The 23232-nt window shown below is 36.0% G+C and overlaps 2 protein-coding genes and 1 long non-coding RNA gene across 5 annotated transcripts; all 3 read right to left on the reverse strand.

Moving 5' to 3' along the window:
• Positions 1-292: 292 nt before the first annotated feature.
• On the reverse strand, positions 293-3948 carry LOC113718000 (uncharacterized). 3 transcript variants are annotated; one of them, XR_011825565.1, is made up of 5 exons: positions 3664-3948; positions 3405-3458; positions 2619-2747; positions 2303-2436; positions 293-723 (listed from the first exon to the last, which is right to left on the reverse strand). XR_011825565.1 is itself a non-coding variant. In XM_027242888.2 (4 exons), exons 1-4 carry the CDS (start codon positions 3793-3795, stop codon positions 595-597), a joined length of 444 nt encoding a protein of 147 aa, XP_027098689.1. In that variant the 5' UTR covers positions 3796-3948; the 3' UTR covers positions 293-594. The 3 variants fall into 3 exon arrangements, 1 of the variants encoding a protein (XP_027098689.1); XR_011825564.1 differs by having other exon boundaries at positions 2303-2443; XM_027242888.2 differs by lacking the exon at positions 2303-2436.
• A 6961-nt stretch (positions 3949-10909) lies between these two features.
• LOC113718095 (uncharacterized) lies at positions 10910-12281 on the reverse strand. Its single transcript, XM_027243015.1, has 3 exons — positions 11748-12281; positions 11434-11521; positions 10910-11268 (listed from the first exon to the last, which is right to left on the reverse strand). The coding sequence occupies exons 1-3, from the start codon at positions 12279-12281 to the stop codon at positions 10910-10912; spliced, it is 981 nt and encodes a 326-aa protein (XP_027098816.1).
• Positions 12282-19521: 7240 nt separating this feature from the next.
• On the reverse strand, positions 19522-22931 carry LOC140021746 (uncharacterized). The gene is made up of 2 exons (XR_011825693.1): positions 22423-22931; positions 19522-20273 (listed from the first exon to the last, which is right to left on the reverse strand). It is a non-coding gene; the product is annotated as an uncharacterized lncRNA (long non-coding RNA).
• Between the last annotated feature and the right edge of the window lie 301 nt (positions 22932-23232).

Here is a 23232-nt window from a genome sequence, read left to right on the forward strand (position 1 = left end):
ACCCACCCCGTTGCCATCCTATGATGGAGAAAACCAGTTTCCCAACAGGCCCAGTTTTCCCCTACGTGCTTGGACACCCTTCGATATCTAGGAAAACATCAGAACAACAAAGGAAGAAAGCCGTAACCCCTAAACAAATTGAAGAGAACCAGTACAGCACAATTTACCAATGGACCAAAGTGAACCTTTAGCCAGCTGATGGCAGCTTAAGAAGCCAACGAAAATTTCCATTTGAGCTCCACAATGCTATAAAAGATGCAGATTGACTTTTGCTGTCAACGAGTATATCATATGAAAGACTGAAACTACGATTCTTTTGAATTATGAATTTACACTACACATGAGTAAAGTGTTCTATCCAACGATTGGCAAGAATGGGACAAAGCTTTTCATATTTGCAACTACAATAGGAACTTCAAAAAAAATCTTCCCATGCATGTAAGACAGAGGACGCTAGAGATCTAATGTATTTGTAGCATAGAAGTATAAAGAATCAAGACTTGAAGCATTTCATTTCCTTCAGCTTCAAGATCACAGTGGAAACTTCAAATAACATTCTAAAACCTTCGAAGCATTTCATGGAAGTTATGTGAGTCAGACATTATCTGGCCAGAACTCCCTGTAGAAAGCTCGCTCAAATTCCTTCTCTTTTAAGCGTTTCTCCAACTCTTGCAATTTCTTCACCTTTTTTATCATACGCTTAGTCGTCCTTTTAAGTGGTGGCTGAAAAACAAGCAGTCGCATCATCAGTAGTTATCGGGTACAAGTATCAGTAACTTAAGGTATATAATATCTCAACAATCAAAAAGCAACATTAAGTGCAAGGATTCAACATTGACTTTTTGTCAGTTAGATCGAATAAAGTAACTTAGCTACCTGTGACCCAAAAACAAAAATACTAAGTTACCATTTCAATAAAGTTCCGCCCTGATTCAGACTGTAAACTAGGATAATTCAAGAGGGTCTCAAGTATTAACCTTAAAAATTTTTTAGAAAAGACACAGTTGTAACAGTTAAGCTCATATAAATCATGTCTTGAAATTTAAAAATAGTAATACGGTAATCAACACTGCAACCCATGAATACACATTTGGGACCTGAGAAAAAGATAACACAGTGAGAAGAGTTGTTATAACTACAAGTTTATAATGAGCTTATACTCTGGAAAATAGGGCATTATACATATGGCGAAGGTTAGCTCTATTTTGTACATGCTCCACTGAACATCCAAAGGTGCTAAAGCAAACACTTTTTTTCTTTTTCGAATGAGCTCAAAATGTTGAACTTGTTCAAAAATAATCTCAACCATGAAGGTGATATACTGCTATTACAATTCCTTGATACTGGTGCAGAGTCCACTAGATGTGGTAAGAAAGGCAAAAGAGATCCCCATGAAGTTCATTTATAATATGCAGATTGCTCCATTGTTTTCCACTCATAGAGTATCTCAGACATAAACCATCACAACAGGTTGTCCAAACAATAGAAAGTCTTTTCTGCATTTCAATTTGAATAGGAAAAACAAGTCATGAGAGCAAGATGATAATCCCGTGCACTTAAATGGTGCTTGAATAAAGCTATTGAATGTGATATTATACAACATAAAACACACCCCCCCTGGTGATTGTCCAAATGGTTCAATTAGAACCAAAAAAATGAACTCCGAATTCCTTTCCCCAGGCCATATAGCCCAAATAAATAAAAACCTTAATTTGTTTCTTAAACCTTCTGAATATTAAGGCATGGGCATGCTACTCTTCCATCTCAGATTTTTTGAATGGGAAACTATTGATGAATATCAAAGCAAAAACACACCATAGTTAGTCATACTTTTATCTTGTATCGCCCAAAGATACCTGTTTAGGCAGCTATTTTTCGTCTTCTTCAAACTAAATAAACAGGAAAGTATAAAATATCCATCACTTTGAGAATGATGTATCTATGTAAAAGAACTAGAAAGACGTTTGCAATAGCAAGGGCCAAGTGAAGCAGAAGCCCAATCCTGACAAAATTTGGAAGCCTTTAACAAATTGAGCATCATGTAGTGACAAGGCCTTTTTTAGTTGGACATGCAAATAAGTTGGTTGCTTGACAGGTTGATTGCACAATCCACGAAATGTATATGTAATTGTGAAACGCACTTAAATTTAATTTGTTGAAGGCAAGCAGTTCAGAACACTATTAACTATCTAGAAGTATAACTATTTAGTGGATTTTGGGCTCATTTGGTAGAGCACTATAACTTGACCATGGAACTATCTCAGCCTCAGCCATAGATTGGAATTGGATTCGCTTTGATTACCAATCACCGCAAGATTTCTGAAGCAATGGGCTCACTGACAAGGCCACTAATATGGTGGCTGGGACTCCTTAGTGAGCCTCCAGTATTAGGAGGAGAATCTAGCTATAGTGCTGCCCTTGTATGAATGTTGCAGCCTACATTCTTGAAAACGCTAAATAAATCATGACTAGGTTAATAACCTTGACAGAAAAATATATTAAAAGAGAAAAGCCTCCTGATTTTTCATCCCTAATAACAAAATGCAGGAATGAATGACTGACAGAGAATTATTTCAAATTGACTACTAAAGACCTTCCCAAAGGCAATAAATTTTTACCTTATCATTCTCATTATCATCAGAATGCTTGTCAGCACATTTTGACTTCTCTATTGCCTTTTTAACTGTATCTGCTCCCAATCCGCGCTTATTCTTCTTCACATAAGCCTCTACAGGTTCCAGCCTGCCCTGTTTAACATCGGGAACTGATCAATAATCCAATTAAAAATAGAAACAAGACAAATTCTAATAGTAGAAGAATAGCAAGTGAAAGAAATAAATAAGATGGTGTGAACATGTAAAGCTAATGGACAGATACAAGGTTCATGCAATTGTTGACCCTAGTTAAACAAGCTGAGATGCAGAATGTTTATTTTCTTGAATATTTTTTTCCTATTTTCATTTGGTTCTACAGTTGTAGTGGCAGAACTTGGAAGAAAAGGAAGGAAGATGGAGAGCCCCGGGGAATGTCCTGAAGCAGCCAGTAAATATATTGTAATTCAATATGATCAAATTAACTGCCTCACCAGAAAGTAGACTAAAACCTAATTTCCTTTCCACCAGATATAACAAAGTAATGAAAATTTAAGATTGGCGCCTAAACGTAGAGGAGATTCAAACATCATAGCAAAGAATTTTGCTGCTGGGGTGAATAGGATCACGGCACAATACATAACAAGTAACAAAGCAGTAATAAATTGCAATTTTCAATAACCATTTTTGGATATATAAACATCCCAAAATCTTAAGGATTTTCGCAAAAAATAACATACTAATGCCCGGGCCAGACAAATAAAATAGCTAACGCACAAAATAAAGACAAAGCCTTGTTATAGAGAGTAGAACCTGTTCAGAAATTCCCAGGCCTGTGCCTTCTTTCCAACCATGCTTCTTCAATAGCTGCCAATTTTCCCCAAAAAAAAAAAAATTACTTCCTTGATAAAAATACACTGAACTGAAAAACCCAACACAAACAAATTTGAAATATTTCAATTTCAAATAAACAGAAATCAACAGTTACCAACCTTCAATTTGGCGAAAATTCAACAGAAAAATACTCAAAATACAACTGATTAAAGAAAATAAAAAGGCCCAGAAGGTAAACCTGAAACCCGATATTTGAGGAGTTAATTGGTATTGAAGATGAAGTCGAAGGCTCCATATTCAAAGAATTGTTAATCCTGCTGCTTATGCCGTCATTCATACCCAAACCGACAGCCCCACCACATTCTTCCATTCCGAAATGCGAATCACCGAACTCTATCTTTCCCTGAGATATTCTCCTGTTTACGCTCGGATTAGGGTTTCACCAATTTGAGGGAAAAGAAGAGAAAGAATTGGCGGTGAAAGCTGCTATTTTTTGATACCCGATGATTTTATGTCCCACCGTTATATTTATCATTGAATGAATTTATACATTAGGCATCTTCTAAAGTTTATTACATTTGCCTTCCCTGTGTTTTGGTTGAACTACGAGTAGGCTTATCATATTTTAAGAATATTGCAAAAATGTCCTTTTGAAATTCTCTAACTCGTGTTGTGTTGTGAAAGAAATGATTAACATACACACTTTATTTGACTTGATATTGCAATACTTATATTTATTAGGAAAATTTCCAATTTTAGTGTTCAATGTTAAGCAGCTGTGCAGTAGTTTTGGTGCTTAAATTTTTAACAAAAATAAATCTGACCTCTAATATTTAGTGTTTGCGTAATTTTAGTACCTAAAGTCTTAATTAGTGTAAATGTTGTCCCCAATGTATCTAATCTAAAGCAGATTTAGGACAATTAAAAAAAATTTCTAATTACTAACAAAATTTAGTCATGTATAATAATAAAGAAGCAAAATAGTGACAAATTTAAATAATAAAATTAAGGACTAATAATTTCCTTGCTAGCATGTGAGTAACAAATTACCTAATAAAAAAAAAGGAAAAAAATTTGGGGAGTCATTAAACTATTGTCGTTGTCATCTTTTGGCCCCCCATCTAAAATTTGTTTCCGATTGATCCTTAAACAATTAAAAATGCATCCTTTGAGGACTTTTGATTACTTTAACCACAAATCTGACCGGAATTAAAGGGCATTTTTTTGTCTGTTCATGTTTGAACCCTCGGGATCAGCGACTAAGGAGCGTAAAAAGAGATTGAAAGAGGCAACTCTTCAATTTTTAAGCAAGCCAAAATCGAAGCAACGAAAATCCTTTCCAAAAATCGAGTTTTGCCCATACCAAAAACCCATTTCTTGTTGAAATTTCATCTAAAGTATAAGAATGGCTAGATAATCTTTCAATTACAGCTATTGAAGGTTGCATGGGAGAAATTCTGCATTGAAAGCTATGGATCGACAGAGAAATGAAAAGGATGATCAGAAGGAGGGATGCATATTTTGACCCATATCTCGTATACGGTAATGTGCCTCTTGATTTGTAAGCTTATATCGTCGGGGTTTGTGTGTGTAATTGTTGTGTTTTTATTAAACGATTTAGGGGTTGTTAAAGAATTAGATGTTGGTTGATAGGGGTTTAGATATAATGGAGTTTAATTAAATTAATTGGGTGGAAACAAGGTCTGAGAGTTTTGTCCTGTTGGTAGGTTACATGGGGTCCTACTATATCTGTGGTCCATTATTAGTTTACTAAAAATAGTAAATTAATGAAATTTCTGGTATAGAGTTTGACAAAAAATAGTTGATGTCGCATGGGCAATTGTTTATTTAGCAATTTTGCTGCTTATTTTTACTATTCTATATGAACATAGTGAATTTTGACTTTATTTTGATACATGATTGTGCAAACAGGGGAGTGAATACTTTACTATTAGATTGCATTATGGGGGCAAGTTTAATGGTTCAGATTACAGATTTTATACTGGTGGTGAAGTTGATCATATAGATTTGTGTGATGGTGATAGAATGTCAGTGCTTGAGATTAATGCAATGTTAAAAAAACTGGGGTATGGGGAAGAGGAAGCTGTGTTGTACTATTACCTTGAGCCGACAAGTGTTCTACCTGATGGACTGAGGCAATTGCAAACTGATCAACATGTTAACCAGTTCTGTAGTTGGGTACAGGAATATAAGGTGATGGAAGTTTACTGTGACCATAAGACCATTGAAGAGGTATTGAAAATGCAATTCAATGAGCCTGTAGAGACACATGCAACACCACCAAAATCTGGTATTTTGATAGAAGAAATAGATGATGAGGGCAGACTTATAGAGGAGCCTTGTACTGATATGGTATTAACAAAAAAGCCTTTGAATGCTGGAACACCAAAAAAAAAGTGGTGCAAGTGTAAGTGAAAATTTAATAGAAAAACAGGTGCAGAAAGACATTCTTAATGAAAAGATTCCAACCTCACAGGCTGAAATTGAAGGTGGCAAACAAAAAACAACAACTAAAACAGTGGGAGGGGTAGGTACTAGTAAGGGTAGAGACAATGATACTGCTGATGACACGAGCAGCAGCTCAGATAATGAGCAATTCAGTGCTGATGATAATTTCTGCAGAGATGCCTTGATGTTTGAGGATACAGGCAGTATAGATGAAACAGAAAATGACCAGCAATCTGTGGGAAGCCAACAGCAAGAGCATGAAGATGTGACTGGAACTTTTAATATTCCTACCCAACAATCACAAAAGAAAGGCAGAAAAAATAAAGCAAGACAGCCTGCAACTTTTGGTTCAAAAACTATAGATGTTGGAGCTGCATTTGATGGGGACAAAATAGATGATCAACTAGATAGTGGTGAAGAGTCATCTGAGGAAAGGGGAGGACATATCCCCAAATTCATTGACTTTATCCCAGAGAGGAACATGAAGAATCCGAGGTTCTTTAAAGGGAAAAAATTTGCTAATAGTAGGGAGTTCAAAGAAGCTCTTAAAAACTATGCAATTGTTAATGGTAAACCTGTGAAGCCTTGCAAAAATGAGAGAAAAAGAGTTAGAGCAAAATGTAAGCCCCACTGTAGGTGGTTTGTTTTTGCCTCAACAGTAAATTGTCTAGGCATAAATGACTTAGTGGTGAAGTCAATCTATGATAAGCATGAAAACTGTGGCCATGCTTGGAAGAATAGAGCTATTACCTCAAAGTGGTTGGCAAATAGGTATGAAGAGAGGTACAGGTCCAACCTACAACTGCCTGTGAAAGAGCTAATACAAACAGTTGATGAAGAGTATAGGTCCAAAATCACTAGAGCAGTGGCATATAAAGCAAGAGCACTAGCTACTCAAACTGTGAAGGGTTCAGCTGAAGAGCAGTACAAACTTTTGGGTAGGTACTCTGAGGAGCTTAAAGAGACTCATTCAGGTACAACGACTGAAATTATGTTCACTCCATTCAGAAAATCTGGTGGTAATCCAACATTTATGCAATTTTATTGCTGTTTGGGGCCACTTAAACTGGGATTTTTTAGTGGCTGCAGGCCACTAATAGGTCTTGATGGTTGTCATATTAAAGGAACTCATCGTGGTCAATTACTAACAGCTATGGGTGTTGACCCTAACAATGGATGGTGGCCCATTGCATGGGCAGTTGTTGAAAAAAAGCTGGAGAGCAATGGAAATGGTTCCTTCAACTCCTTGCTGATGACCTGAATATTGACAATCAACATCATTACACCTTCATTTCTGATCAACAAAAGGTAAGAATATCAATATAGTTTGAGTGTTAACAATTGTTCCAATAGAAACGATATTTTTCATATTTATCAGTTTGAGTGTTGATTCATATTTTTTTACCTTTGTAAAGGGATTGGACAAAGCTATGTCTGAGATAGTTCCTGGGAGTGAGCATAGATATTGTGTACAACATATGTACAGAAATTTTAAAAAGAAACATCCCGGCAAAACTTTAAAGTCCAAGATGTGGAGTATAGCCACTAGTACAAGGCCATGGAAGACATGAAAGAGTTTGACTGTGAGGCCTTTAAATGGGTGGAAAAAGCACCTCATGTCAGGCACTGGTGCAAGGCATTTTTTTCAGTCCATACGAAATGTGATATGCTGGTAAATAATATTTGTGAAACCTTCAATGCGTTCATTCTTGAAGCCAGAGACAAACCAATAATATCAATGCTTGAACAAATAAGAGAGAAGGTGATGTAGAGGATCCAACAAAGAAGAGAAGGGATATCTAAATGGACTGAACCAGTAGAGCCCCTAATCAAGGAATTGATTGAGGAGAGAATTAAGCAGGCCTGCCTTTGGGAGCCAATCTGGAATGGTTTGTATGGCTACCAAGATGTCAGGAAAAACACATGCACGTGCCAACTTTGGGAGATAAGTGGGATTCCGTGTATTCATGCCATTTCTGCAATGCTGGTGTCTGATAGAAACCCAATGCAGTTCACTGCCCCATGCTACTCAAGAGAGTTGTTTGCTAAAATTTATGAGAATGCCTTGGAGCCAATTAGTGGGGTCTCACTTTGGCCTAATTATGAGCATTTGGAAATGGATCCTCCAGTCGCTTGTATACAACCTGGAAGGCCGAAAAAGGCTAGAAGAAGGGATATAACAGGGAAAAGAGAAATAGTACCAAGCTGCGCAAGATAGTTGTGATGTACTGTAGAAAATGTGGAGAGACTGGCCACAATGCTGCAACTTGTTCAAGAGATAGAGGGGCTGAGCAGCAACAGCAAAGCCAAAATTCAGAAAAGCAACAGTCCAAATGAGTATGAAATTTGAATTTTCACTAACATTGTTTGTACATTAATCCACATATTGATCTGGCAGAATTTACACTTTCAGGGAAGGAGAGGAAAGCAGGGTGTACTTGAATCTTCTCATGCAAATAAAGAGCAGGGACAACAATCTAGGCAGCCTACCCGACAGCAGAATCAATCACAAAACAACCAACAACAACAGCCATCTCAGGCTAGACAACAACACCAACCACCACTCTTCAGTAAGTCAACACAACAACAAAAGCAACGGCAACCACCCCAGAATCAAGCCTCCAGGACAAAGAAAAACAATACATTGATTGATGCTGAATAAGGAAGGATAAACTCCAACTATGCTTATCTTGGAAAACAGCCTCCTTTTATTGTAGGAAGATGGAAAGGAAGATGGGGCAAAGGTAGAGCCACAAGAAGTGGTATTCAGAATCAAAGTGAAAGTGCTGGTGGAAGAAGAAGAGGAAGTGGGAATCCAAATCAAGATGAAGTTGCTGGCACAAGAGGAGGAAGAAATGTCAATCAAACTCAAAGTGAGGGTGCTGGTGCAAGAGGAAGAGAAAGAGGACGTGTGCCTTCATCTTCAACTAACTATTAGATTTGTAATCTAGTCAATGGCATTGGATGCCCTTTTACTTTTGCTTTCAGAACATGACTTGTCTCGTGCTATGTCGAGCATGCAAATGACTTGTCTTTTTGGTTTATTCGTAGATGTCATACAGTTGGACCATCTTTTGTTTGTTAATTAAGTGGCTTGACTCTTGTTATTAATGATGTAATTATATGTTGGCAGTTGATATTTAATCAAAAAGGTTTTTGGTTTCCCTATGTTCTATCATAATCCAGTTTTACAGTATTCTAGCTTTTCCATTGTTAAACATGTTAAAATGAACACGTTAAACATGCCATTGTTCCAATTGTACATTGCTCACAAAAACAGAATAAACCAATATGATGCTATCATTAAAGCAAAACATGCTTTTCCAATACGTTCTTTGTCCAATTAAAGCAAAACATGCTTTTCCATTCACCCATGAACTACATTTGTACATTACATTCTAGTTCCACTTTCTTCATTCATTTGCTTATAATACATCTTTCTGGGATAATTGCAATAGATCATTATTTCCTAAATTTTCAAACACCCAAACTGCAAATCCTGCTAACACAAAGCCATAGGTGATTGCAAGAGCTGCAACAAACTTCCTTTCCCTTGATGCATGTTGTTGCATCATAATTTCCAACTTTCGAACATTTGTCTGGAATTTTGCTGCTTTGCACTCCCACTTTTGTGCAGACTCTTCGGCATTTGTGAGCTGTTTCTCCATTTGATTGATTCGCCGAAGCAACCCAGGTATAATCTCCACTGAACGCGGACACATTTCTTCATCTATCCGTTTCCAATACTTGCATCCCTAACCCAAATTCATAACAAACAGCAATTACTAACAACTTACCTGAGTAATTACTAACAACCTCACTAAATTACTGCTATCCATTACCTGAGCAAGTCGACATTCTGCATATCTTCGACCTGGATTCCGTGGAGTCCATGACATTTTCATAATGGTACTCAATTCGTAGCCACACATTGGAGGTATTGGATTTGATCTTGGCATCTTCCACCTCGTTGTTTCCAATGTTATACGTGCAACAAAACCCTAATTTTTCTTTCTTTTGCAGAAGAAGAAGATGAAATTTCAACAAATGGGCAAAACTCGATTTTTGGAAAGGATTTCCATTGCTTCGATTTTGGCTTGCTTAAAAATTGAAGAGTTGCCTCTTTCAATCTCTTTTTACGCTCCTTAGTCGCTAGTCTCGAGGGTTCAAACATGAACAGACAAAAATACCCTTTAATTCCGGTTAGATTTGTGGTTAAATTCATCAGAAGTCCTCAAAGGATGCATTTTTAATTGTTTAATGATCAATCGGAAACAAATTTTAGATGGGGGGCCAAAAGAAGACAACGACAATAGTTTAAGGGCTCCCCAGATTTTTTCCTCTAAAAAAAAGAAATTTGTTAAACAACGGTTGCGTTTGGATTCCCTGTTTTTTGAGGTGTTTTTCAAAAATTTCACTGTAGCAGTTTTTGAAAAACAACTATTGTCGTTTGGATTGCTGTTTTTGAAAAACTTAGTTTTTGAAAAACACATGCGTTTGGATTAAACAGTTTTGAAAAACACCTACACAATAAATCTGTGTACGGTACAATCATGCAATTGGCCAATAACATCAGGCCATTGCAAATGTGATACAGTTTAAATAAGTGAATTTCCCCAATATGTACGGAGGTAGCACACTGGCACCGTAACCCCTGTCAACAATGTGCAGAACTTATCTCAAAAACGGCTTTTTGGTACAAGATCATTCACAAACACATGATGAGCATTCGATGAACTGAATATTCGGGTTTATTTAATAAGTACAGATGTGCAAATATAAGATAAAGATCCAAATCCGTGGTCGACATAACACAATAAGTATTCCCAAATTTCAAATGTTAATTGAAATCACAAGTTCATTCGAAGAAGACTAATAAACTTGTACCTTGTTGGATCTATCGGTCCAAGACCTTACAGTGGAGGCTAGTTATGCACATTCCAACACATGTGAGCCGTCATTGCCCGCCAATCTTCGTTCCAGTTATCTATGCCCTGCTGCTACATATCGATGGGTTAACCCGACTCATGTTGCTCCCCTGCTATCTGTGCATCTGCAAAGGCTCCGAGGGCAGCTTTTTCGTTGAAATACTCATCCGCTAGGGAATAAGCACACATAAAATTGTGCAAAGTACAACATGCAAGCACAATATTATTTTGAGTTGCTATTAGGTAGTTCTGCATTGCACCCTTAAGTATTGAAAAACGCTTATTAAGAACCCCAAACGTTCGCTCAATAATATTTCTAACTAATGCATGCCGCCTGTTGAACAGCGCTTTAGCTGCCCGCTCATGATGCATGCCCCGTGCATCCCTAAACGGTGCCATAAATCCTGGCATATTAATGTAAGTAGCATCTACCGCATAATATTTTCCTATCAATGATGTCATATAATGGATATCAAGGTATTGATTATAAATAGAGAAAGATAGGAGCAACAATTTTTCAAGTAACCTCGGGGACCTTTTTGATAATGCCATAACTATTATTAAGTTCTTTCTTATCGAGCATCTTGAAATATAACAAGTGAGCTACATACCCTGCGGTGGCATAGGAAAATCCGAATTCGGATCTTGCAAGGTTTCTTGGAGAATTCGGGCATCATGAGTACTACCCTTCCAACCGACCTGAATTTAGACAAATCGCATATCATGATCGCAGGCAACAAGCACATTCTGTGATAAGTTGCCATGCCGATTTCTGAACCTCTCTCTTATCTCTGCTCTGCACCATACGGAGATGTGGGTCCCATTAATGGCTCCAACACAATCCTATACGAGTTCGATATTTTTAAAATCATTCTAAATCGTTAAAGAAAGCAAAACAGTAGGAGTCTATTTCATTGTTACATACTCGAAACCACGGCATGAGCAATGCATTGTTCAAAATCCTGGGATGAGTCCCATCGAAATTTGCTGGCCTAACGAGATCACGACCGACCCGAACAAAGGCTCGTAAGACACGACAAACATGTTGATCAATCGTATCTGTTGAATGCTGGAACCGCTCGGCTAGAACCCGGTGTCGCTCATCATGGCTCAGGCATATTAGAGTTAAAACAACATATTCATGAACCCCCACCCTATGAGAAGGATATGCATGCCAGTAACCACACTGAACCAATAAATCACACAACAACAGGAATTGGGGAACATCCAAGTGCATGTTCTCAATAATTCTGTCTTCATGTCCGTTTATCAGCTCAAGTACATAGTCCCTCCCCGAGAGTGCACTATTTCGAACTCTTCTTCTTCTGGGGACACGATTAAAGTGTGGGTCAAAGAACATGACACCTAAGAGTACAACTGCCATAAGGATATTATCGAGATCAATATCGTCGGTCTCGTCGTCCAGGTGTCCTTCCTGAATGTGTCCCTGGTTATCCATCCCGTTGCTACCACTTTCAAGTATGCAATTGGTCAAGCGGCACCTTGTACATTTAGGATCCAAAAGGTTAAAAGTAAAAGTCAACACAACTCCTAGAAAATGCAGACCTTAGTCACATAAAGCTAACAAACTTGCCCCTAATGAACAAAAAAAATAATTAAGAGAAGCTGAGCAAAATAACAAGTTCACTGACGTGCGCGGGATATACATATACAATTAGTTCATTCATAATCAAATTTTACATTTATAATTCCTAAATATCCCACACGCAATTTATCGTAAGTATACGAATTGTGAACGAGTATAGGATATTAAGGGTCAATCCCACAGGGAAGATCGCAATTACCGGTATTTTTCAAACTTCTTTATTATTTAGACTACCACAAATATAAAAATTTATGAAAGTAACACTAGAAAACTCCTAAAGATATGAAATTCCTACTACTCTTGCAAATGAAGTTAACGGTTAAGTTAATGTTATTATCTTGGTTAGTTATGACGTAATTTCTTAATGTATGTGAAACCTATTCTCGTAGTGAATCAACTATACTTGTAACTACGCCATACCTACTCTCGTGGTTATGATATTAATTACAAACTCATTTCTTCTATGAAATTATATAAAACAAGTCATTTAAACCACATAGGTGCATCTCTACTTTCGTGAGTGAACTTCCTATGTTTATCACTTCCTTGAACTAGTGTTAAATTTCAATTCTCATTACAAATTTAACACCTTAAATAATCACAATTAATGGCCAGCTAATTATGATTAGAATATCAAAAGTGATAAATAACTTGTTCAAAATAATATCACCAAATAACCAAATAAATATCACTAACAAAACATAGAAAGTTCATCCATACTCTAGGCATTAACTTTAGAAATACATAATAAACATAAAATCCAAAAGTTGTATATTAACCATACTTAAGAATCCAATACAAAAGATAAAGAGTTGTAGAAGAGATAACCCATGTCACTTGAGTTTTAACTCCTCCTTCTTCATCTCCATCTTCATCCTAATCTAGCTAATATACAAGAAGGATGAACTAACTAGCTAAACTATCCTACACTACAGAAATGGAAGAACTACATTTTTGTGGTAATTCTTGCACTCTCCAACCTCCTAAAAAAATTGCTAGCTAAAGAAAATATGACCAACTCAGTTTTTATCCTAAAATTTTGATATCCTCCATTCACCTACCGTATTTTTCTTCTCTCCTTTGATTATCTAAATCTGGTGTTAACCAAGTCAACAAAACAAAATTCCAACCTCTTGATTCTACCGTATATTTTTGACTTGACAATAAGCTATTTTTCTTCCTTTGTACATCAAAAACATGTGTAGCCTGCGTTTTCTTTCCAACTCTAGCTGGAAAATAGTATGAAGATGAGAAAAATGGCTGAACAAATTGCAGAAATTCAGCTGCCATACGTGTTTTCACTTTTGACCTTACTTCAACTGCAATTTTCTCTATGATAGCCACCGAACTGGCTGTTATGCAAACATAAAAGTTGTAACCCTTTGAATTAGCGTTCGAATACTTCAAGAATCATCTAATTTGGAGATCGGTGGACGGAGATATGGTCGAAATACCATAGACTGGTCAATTCTGGACTTCAAATTTCAACCATCGAGATAAGTTTCTGTGTTTCAACTTTTTGACCTAGAAAACAGCTAAATTGGATTTTGATGTTTTCATACCAAATGTAGATATATCTCTTAGCTTAAAAATGGTACCAAGATCACCTCGATCCGATCATTACAGCTCGAGATATAGCCGAAATACCAAGATATGTCGAAACTGTCTTTACTTGAATTCCCTCAATTGAATGTTTTGTACTTCATGCCTTCTTTAAACCACTTCATTTCATCAATTATCATCCAATTTTCTTCTCAATTCACTTCAACTGATGATTGATTCCTTAAACCTACAAAAACATGAAGTTCTTTCCGTTAAAATCTATATAAATGTAATTTTTGCCAATTAAATCGCAACATAGATATCTTAACCAAAACCCTAGTTAATTAACTATAAAACTAGATAAAACACACCAAAACTAACTAATAAAATATACTAAAAATACATAAAATATCCACTTATCAAATACCTCCACACTTGAACCATTGCTTGTCCTCAAGCAATTAGAAATACAAATCAACAATAATCCAAACTTTTAAATATATATGCACCATTCAACTTCATTTTTCTCAAAACAAGGTAAATAACCATAATGCAAACTTTCATTAATCCTCAAACACTCATAATATCAAGTAAAGGAGAGCCAATTATACCACCGTTATAACAAATTCAAATCGATTCCTCATCCTTACCCAATTTCATAAGCAAGTAACTCATATGGTCAATAATAATGCTTCCTAAACTCATGATCATCTTTTTATTCTACTTAAAAAAAGATATTTATTCATATAATATAACTAAATATTACTTAAAACGTGAGAATGTCTTTTGACGCGATAATCGACATTTTTAAAAGAAGATTACCGGTTACTCAACACTTCACATACTCAAGTTGCTTTGCATACTTTAAATTCAAGTACCGTTTTACGCGAAAGTCAACATTTGTAGATGAAAACACCCGGTTACTAAGTACAAGAATCATTGGAGTAGAACAAATCTTATTTTATTTTTTTCTTCTTTTTTTTCATTTTTTCTCTTTTTTCTGTCCACTTTTTTTCTTTTTTTTTATAGCAAAGATAATAATAATTTTCTCAAAAGAATAATCATGAGAAGAGTATTGCACTTATTGACCATATTTATCACTTAACTTATAAAATCCAATAAAGAGAAGAAATTTCATTAACTATGCAAAAAAAAAGCATAATTTTCTCCATTTTACAAGATATATTTTCCTACAAATGCACAAATTATAATCACATAATAGTCATTTCCAAGTTAAACGAGAAAAGAAGTTTTCAAAGCACATATATTTATCTCAAATGTAGAAAAAATTTGAACTATTAATGGTAAAGAATTTGTTACCCTCTTGGATAAAATTGAAAATTTTGAAATTTTTTGGGGCAAATTCGCAAATTTGGACAAGATTTTGAAAATTTTTTGAATTTTAACACATGTCCAATATTTACAACCAACAAGTCAATCACATACAATATATATAATCTCAATTCTTCCCCCCACACTTAACATGCACATTGTCCTCAATGTGTAAAAAGAAAAATTAAGATAAAGAAAGTAATACTCCCCTATTGTTGCGATTGAAGTGTCAAAGCATGAATTTCACTAGTAATTGTCCACTTATCTCCACAACTTCATGAGTTCCATTGAAATCCATTAGTAATACCATCTAAAATTGAAAAATGAGAGACAAATGAAAAATAATAAAATCACTCAAACACATAATTTAAATATGAAATCACACCAGAATAACATAAATAGCCAAAACATTGGGTTGCCTCCCAACAAGCGCCTTTTTTATAGTCATTAGCTTGATTATTTCACCTCATTTTTCAAGGAGGTTTAGTTAACGAATAATCCAACATTTTTGGACGTGGTGTATCATTAAAAGATGACTCGATCACATGAGTCACGTGTTCTAATGATATAAGAAGTGAAAGTAGCTTATCTAACTCAAGTGTATCGTAGATATTACCTTGAACATACACCCCTTGAGTACTCACCAAAGGAACATCTACATAGCTTTCTTGGGCTATAATACCTTTAGAACCTATACAATTAACACGTTTCTCAAGAGGGATGAAAAATGAGTCGTTAAGGCTCGCCTCTTGCGATTCAATGTTAGCTCCAAAGGTACTATCCTATGAAATGGACATTTCCTCATTGAAACACCAGTTAGATTCATCATTTTGATCAAAATTTAATCCATTGTTACATACAACATTCCCACCATTCATAATAGGGTCATTTTGCATATCATTAGAGGAAATAACTTCACATAATGCATATAATTGGTCTTGTATTCTACCAAAGTGAGAAGTTAATTCATCTAATATTTCATCAACCCTATCAAAACAGTTGGAGGTTGCATTTGCTAGTTTTTCTATGGCTAAATCAAATTGATTAGAAGAATTTTCTACAGCTAGCTCCCAAGATGCATTAGAATCATTAGCTAATGGTTCACTTTCTAATTCACAAGGTAAAGATGCATTAGCTAATCTTTCTATTGCCAATTCCCAAGATGGTTTTGCTTCATATTGGACACATTTGGGTGGATAATCATAAAAACATGAAAAATCACTATAAGTACATTGATTATTCCAACCATAAGTAGAAGAGTTATCCCAATTAGCACCATATTGATCAAAACAAGGATTGTAATGCCCTAATTCATCATAATAATCTACATTTTGTGCTTGCATACATGTATGAGTAGAATGATAATCCCACACAAGTCACAAATCATATTATTAGAATTAAAAACATTAGCATTCCTCTTTTGCTCATCTTCAAAAGACATACCTTCGGTAATTTCTTGGTTACCTCTATTAAAGGAGTTTTGCACTTGGTAACTATCCATTGTCGATCTTACACTTCTCATGCATTGTCTCCCCATATTTTCTACTCTCCTTGATCCCCTAAACATGTTTTCAAAATAACTCAAAAACAAGTTTAGTCAAGAAGAATATATAACTCAAACATAAAAAAAAATACAAAAAATACTTGACGTGCGCGGGGTATACATATACAATTAGCTCATTCACAATCAAGTTTTACATTTATAATTCATAACTATCCCACACGCGATTTATCGTAAGTATACGAATCGTGAGCGAGTATAGGGTATTAAGGGTCGATCCCACAGAGAAAATCGCAATTACCGGTATTTTTCAAACTCCTTTATTATTTAGACTACCACAAATATAAAAATTTATGAAAGTAACACTAGAAAACTCCTAAAGATATGGAATTCCTTACTACTCTTGCAAATGAAGTTACCGGTTAAGTTAATGTTATTATCTTGGCTAGTTATGACGTAATTTCTTAATGTATTTGAAAACTACTCCCATAGTGAATCAACTATACTTGTAACTAAGTCATACCTACTCTCGTGGTTATGATATTACCTACAAACTCATTTCTTCTATAAAATTATATGAAACAAGTCATTTAAACCACATAGGTGCATCTCTACTTTCGTGAGTGAACTCCCTATGTTTATCACTTCCTTGAACTAGTATTAAATTCCAATTCTTATTGCAAATTTAACACCTTAAATAATCACAATTAATGGTCAGTTAATTATGATTAGAATATCAAAAGTGATAAATAACTTGCTCAAAATAATATCACCAAATAACCAAATAAACATCACTAACAAAATATAGAAAGTTCATCCATACTCTAGGCATTAACTTTAGAAATACATAATAAACATAAAATTCAAAAGTTGTATATTAACCATACTTAAGAATCCAATAAAAAAGATAAAGAGTTGGAGAGGAGATAACCCATGTCACTTGAGTTTCAACTCCTCCTTCTTCATCTCCATCTTCATCCTAATCTAGCTAATATACAAGAATGATGAACTAACTAGCTAAACTATCCTACACTACAGAAATGGAAGAACTACATTTTTGTGATTATGATTAGAATATCAAAAGTGATAAATAACTTGCTCAAAATAATATCACCAAATAATCAAATAAACATCACTAACAAAATATAGAAAGTTCATCCATACTCTAGGCATTAACTTTAGAAATACATAATAAACATAAAATCCAAAAGTTGTATATTAACCATACTTAACAATCTAATACAAAAGATAAAGAGTTGGAGAAGAGATAACCCATGTTACTTGAGTTTCAACTCCTCCTTCTTTATCTCCATCTTCATCCTAATCTAGCTAATATACAAGAATGATGAACTAACTAGCTAAACTATCCTACACTACGGAAATGGAAGAACTACATTTTTGTGGTAATTCTTGCACTCTCCAAACTCCTGCAAAAATTGCTAGCTAAAGAGAATATGACCAGCCTCAGTTTTTATCCTAAAATTTTGATATCCTCCATTCACCTACCATATTTTTCTTCTCCCCTTTGATTCTCTAAATCTGGTGTTAACCAAGTCAACAAAACAAAATTCCAACCTCTTGATTCTACCGTATATTTTTGACTTGACAATAAGCTATTTTTCTTCCTTTGTACATAAAAAACATGTGTAACTTGCGTTTTCTTTCCAACTCTAGCTGGAAAGTAGTATGAAGATGAGAAAAATGGCTGAACAAATTGCAGAAATTCAGCTGCCATACATGTTTTCACTTTTGACCTCACTTCAACTGCAATTTTCTCTATGATAGCCACCAAACTGGCTGTTATGCAAAACATAAAAATTGTAACCCTTTGAATTAGCGTTCCAATGCTGGGACGGAGATATGGTCGAAATACCATAGACTGTCAATTCTGGGCTTCAGATTTCGACCATCCAGATAAGTTTCTGTGTTTCGACTTTTCGACCAAGAAAACGGCTAAATTGGACTTTGATATCTTCATACCAAATGTAGATATATCTCTTAGCTTCAAAATGGTACCAAGATCACCTTGATCCGATCATTACAGCTCGAGATATAGTCAAAATACCAAGATATGTCGAAACTGTCTTTACTTGAATTCCCTCAATTGAATGTTTTGTACTTCATGCGTTCTTTAAACCATTTCAATTCATCAATTATCATCCAATTTTCTTCTCAATTCACTTCAACTGATGATTGATTCCTTAAACCTACAAAAACATGAAGTTCTTTCCGTTAAAATCTATATAAATGCAATTTTTGCCAATTAAATCGTAAAATAGATATCTTGACCAAACCCCTAGTTAATTAACTATAAAACTAGATAAAACACACCAAAACTAATTAATAAAATATACTAAAAATACATAAAATATCCACTTATCATTTACAAGTTTCCAAGCTCGTATATAATGTATTATTGAACTTAAATGCTGCTATTTCTTATAGGTATGCAACAAACGGCATGATAGTTGTGCGATGAAGGCTTAGAACTAGGTCCGACTGAAGAATTAGAATTGCCGCTCTTAGGATGAACAAAACAAGTACTAATAATTCAAATCCATCCCGCAGACTATTTTAACTATCCTGCTTACACAACTTCAACAGCAGCATATGCACATAAGAAAATAAATAAGCAGCGAATTTAGCTAGAGTTAAAGCCTCGATGCTATTTAGAATGGAATTATTAAATATCAGAAAAAATAATAAACTCATTCGAGGTACAAACTTAAATCTGCCGCAAAATTTCCAAGTTCAAACTACATCTATCGACAATAAAAGTTCAATAAAAATGGACGTTCGGGGACATAAAGATAACAAAGCAGGCTGCCAAGACCGGAACTCGGATGCTATGAGACTCTATAAGGGGGGAAAGAACCCTCAATGTCTCACAAATGCAAGACGGTCAACGTCTATCTTCCAAATGATACGCTTCTCTTTGGACCGGATGAGATCGGCCATTTCAAGTGCACATTTATGTCCAAATGAAGAGCGCAGAGATCGACCATGGCAGCTTTTAGCTCCTCATCGGCATCTATAGGAGGATTTTTACTCTTCGACGATGATGAGACTGAACCACTCATGCTGCTGCTATTTTTACAGCTCAAATATGTCTCAATGTTGTCTAGGGTACGAACGTACTGTTGGAATTGGGGGGAGGATGGTGAGAAGAAGGAATCAGTCGACATGTCACCCAATTTGTGCTTTCCTTTGCCCTTCTTCACTTTCTCTTTCCCTTTCCGAGTTGTCGGCTCCAGGGGAACTTCTTCCTCGGATGAATCAACATCCACAACCCCCTTTTCCCGCCCACGTCTAGCAGCATTCTCCATTTCCAACTCGTTGACCGAGTTGGGGGGCGATACTCCATACCCAGCGCTAAAATCCCCAGTCGCCCCTTGATTCATGAAAACTTCTTTGAGCAAATGGAAGACGAGGCATGAGCGATCGTAAAATCTGGCGTACCCCTTGTTCACCTTGAAAACAAAACAGAAGTAGTTAGATTCATGCAAAGCTGTAACATAAACTTAAAAAATGCAGACTCGATTACAACATACACAAATATTCAGGAGATATACAACCACTTCAAAGGGAGAAGAGAAAATCATTTAACTGGGGGGGAGGGGGATAGAATAATTTTGAATGGCAATAAAGTAAGAAAAACGCTAGTAAGCAGATCTGAACTAGCTGGCTCCACCGTTCATTGTCCATCATGAAGGTGTAGTTGGTTGAGTCCCAACCCATACCAGTGCCCCGCTTCTTGAATGAAATGTAAAGTCTAGTCAGGCTCTAAAGGGCATAGTACTTCCCCCGAATAGTGTTGCGGGGAAATGGAGTACCGAACGTCTCACTGAGCATCTTATTAACCTCGGGGATGACATGACTCTTGATGTTATGAGACGATATTTCTCCATTCCTATGCATATGCAGAAGATGTTCGGCAAAGGCAATTTCATGTTCTGTCGTGAAAGTGTTACGTTGTGGATACTTCCCTTTAGGTCGACTCATCTTACTTTTCTTTAGGAGACAGAAACCAGAAAAAATGGACGAACAGGGTCAAAAAACCGCTAAAGTCTGACCTGCATCAGTCGAAAGGCTGCCTAGTACAAAGGCCTATCAATTCTAACTAACCTTGAAGTAGTTAGTGATGCAAAGTTGCAAATCGTTTTCTCTCGGACCCGACAATGAAGAACAATTGCTGAATCCCCTACTTCTTCGCAAAGCTGTGAAGTATATGTAAAAAATACAATCCTAAAGTTCATTGAATCGACATTTTGCACAAGAATTAGACCAACAACAAGTTCTCCTTACCCTTTCAAGCACGCCGAGTCACCAGGGGCATGTAGCTCCAAACGGCCCGCTCAAAGGACTAGACAATCGCTGCAGCCGCAGCACTTACATAAAATGGTACTACATAAGGTTCCCAAACTTTAAAAAATTACTCAACAACCAAGACACAGAAATACGACGACAAGATGGAACCAATAAACCAGTTCCCCTGTATATAATCTCTTAAAAAATACAGAAAAAAGACAGCAATAATAGTTTTATGAGCTGGTCTGATTAAACCAGTTTCCAAGCTTCATAATACCTCAAAAAGTTGTTTATAACTGTAGAAAAATAAGTAAAGGGGAACCAGTACAAGCTGAAAAATCAGTAGAACAACCATGTACAATCTTATCTCTCCAACAACAAGCAATAAACAAAGATAACGCACAACGATTGCTTAAACTAGGCTGCAGAGGTTAAAGGCAAAGCATGAGCAGAGGAGTACAAATATTCACTAATACAGGGCAAAACAAGCATCCCATGCATAAGCAACATCGAAGTGGAGACGCAGCAAGCACATAAACATAGACAAATGATGACATATTGAAGATTCGGAGGGCAGATCAACAAGTACTTGAACAGCCAGCAATTAAAATCGAAATTGGTCGAGCATTTAATAAGAACATGGTTCAATTTTCCTCCAACACAACATTTCAACCATAACAACCTCTGGTGATAAAAAGTACTACTACATGCAATTAGCTAACTGTTTGGTCGTAATTTTGGGAAGAAGACACCATCGGTCAGAAGGAAATTAGGCGGCATTAAAGATACAATATTAAATAAGGTAACCAACAAAGACAATGTTGCAAAAACCAAGTACAAATAAGATAGGAGCATCCAAATCCAATGAAGCCTGCTGTTATGCAATTGGCCAATTTCACAAAGACAAATTCTAGCACTGATGAGGGTCAATTATGCTTATTATTAGAAGTCATCTATCATTGTTCTACTTCTGTAGCTCGTCAATGTGCAACTCACACAATCATCAGCACCGTCCAATCACAAATCAAAGAAGCAGCAAAAAAGTTCAATTACGGTTGCTGTTCATAACCAATTTCTAGAACCGGTGGAGGAATTCAAAATCAGTGAATCAAATTGAAGACGCATATCAAGCACAATATTACCCAGTTTCATCCTTGCTATTTTTAAATCGACGGAAACAGAGTAAATGCATAGACGCAGTTCAATTTAGCCGATTGGAAATCATGTTACTGTAGCCCTAATGTGTACGAAAATCCCCAAACTCAACAAACTGACTAACTTGGAAGCATAATCAAGGGATGAAGTACCGACCAAAATCGTGGAAGCAGCAGCTCACCATTTCAGCAATAATCTACACTGCCCACTCTAGCTTCCGAACCGAACATTTGATTGAGTTGCCTGCTCGGCAATGTTCAGCTCTACAGTGTCTAATATGTTTTGCAGCTCTGCAGTGTAGCAAGCTCTTGTACAGCGCCTCGACTTCAAGTTGGAAGAGTCCGCAAATTAGTCCCTCCGGTGATGTGCTCCCAGTATGGCAGAAACAGATTCTAGTTTGTTAAAAGTTAGCAGTCGCAACTTTAAGAAATTGGGAGGAAGGAGATTTGCAGCTTCCTTAGCTGCGTTCTTAGCTCAGCTGTACGAAGAAATGAGACAAAGTCGAATAGTGTTAACAGAAGGAAAAACAAGTTTTAGTCTTCTTACCCCAAAACGGTGCCGTTGCCAACACTGCCCACTGTAGTCTTTTGAAATTAGATAGTTGACTACTTTTTGTATTTTGACTACAAAAACTGTTTTATGCTAAAACACCCGATCCAAACACAACCTACATCATTGGAACTAGGCGGAGAACCTAGTTCATCGATTCATAATTTATTCACTCTCTATCCATACTGATACCAAAAAAAAAAAAACTAGCATTAGATTTTTGTATATACTTTGACATATTTCTTTTTTTCCCCTCTGTTTTCTTGTTTAGTGGATTATTGCCATCAAGTGAGTTATTTCATTCTTTTAAGTTCATCATTGTTTTCCTTTCTTTATGAAAATTTAATTTAACAAACATGCGACTAAAACGTGATTAGATCTATTAAAAATTATTCTAAATTCATCAAGTGTCTTAAA

The sequence above is a fragment of the Coffea arabica genome, chromosome 11e (assembly GCF_036785885.1).
Source record: "Coffea arabica cultivar ET-39 chromosome 11e, Coffea Arabica ET-39 HiFi, whole genome shotgun sequence".
In the NCBI taxonomy this organism is placed as follows: Eukaryota; Viridiplantae; Streptophyta; class Magnoliopsida; order Gentianales; family Rubiaceae; genus Coffea; species Coffea arabica.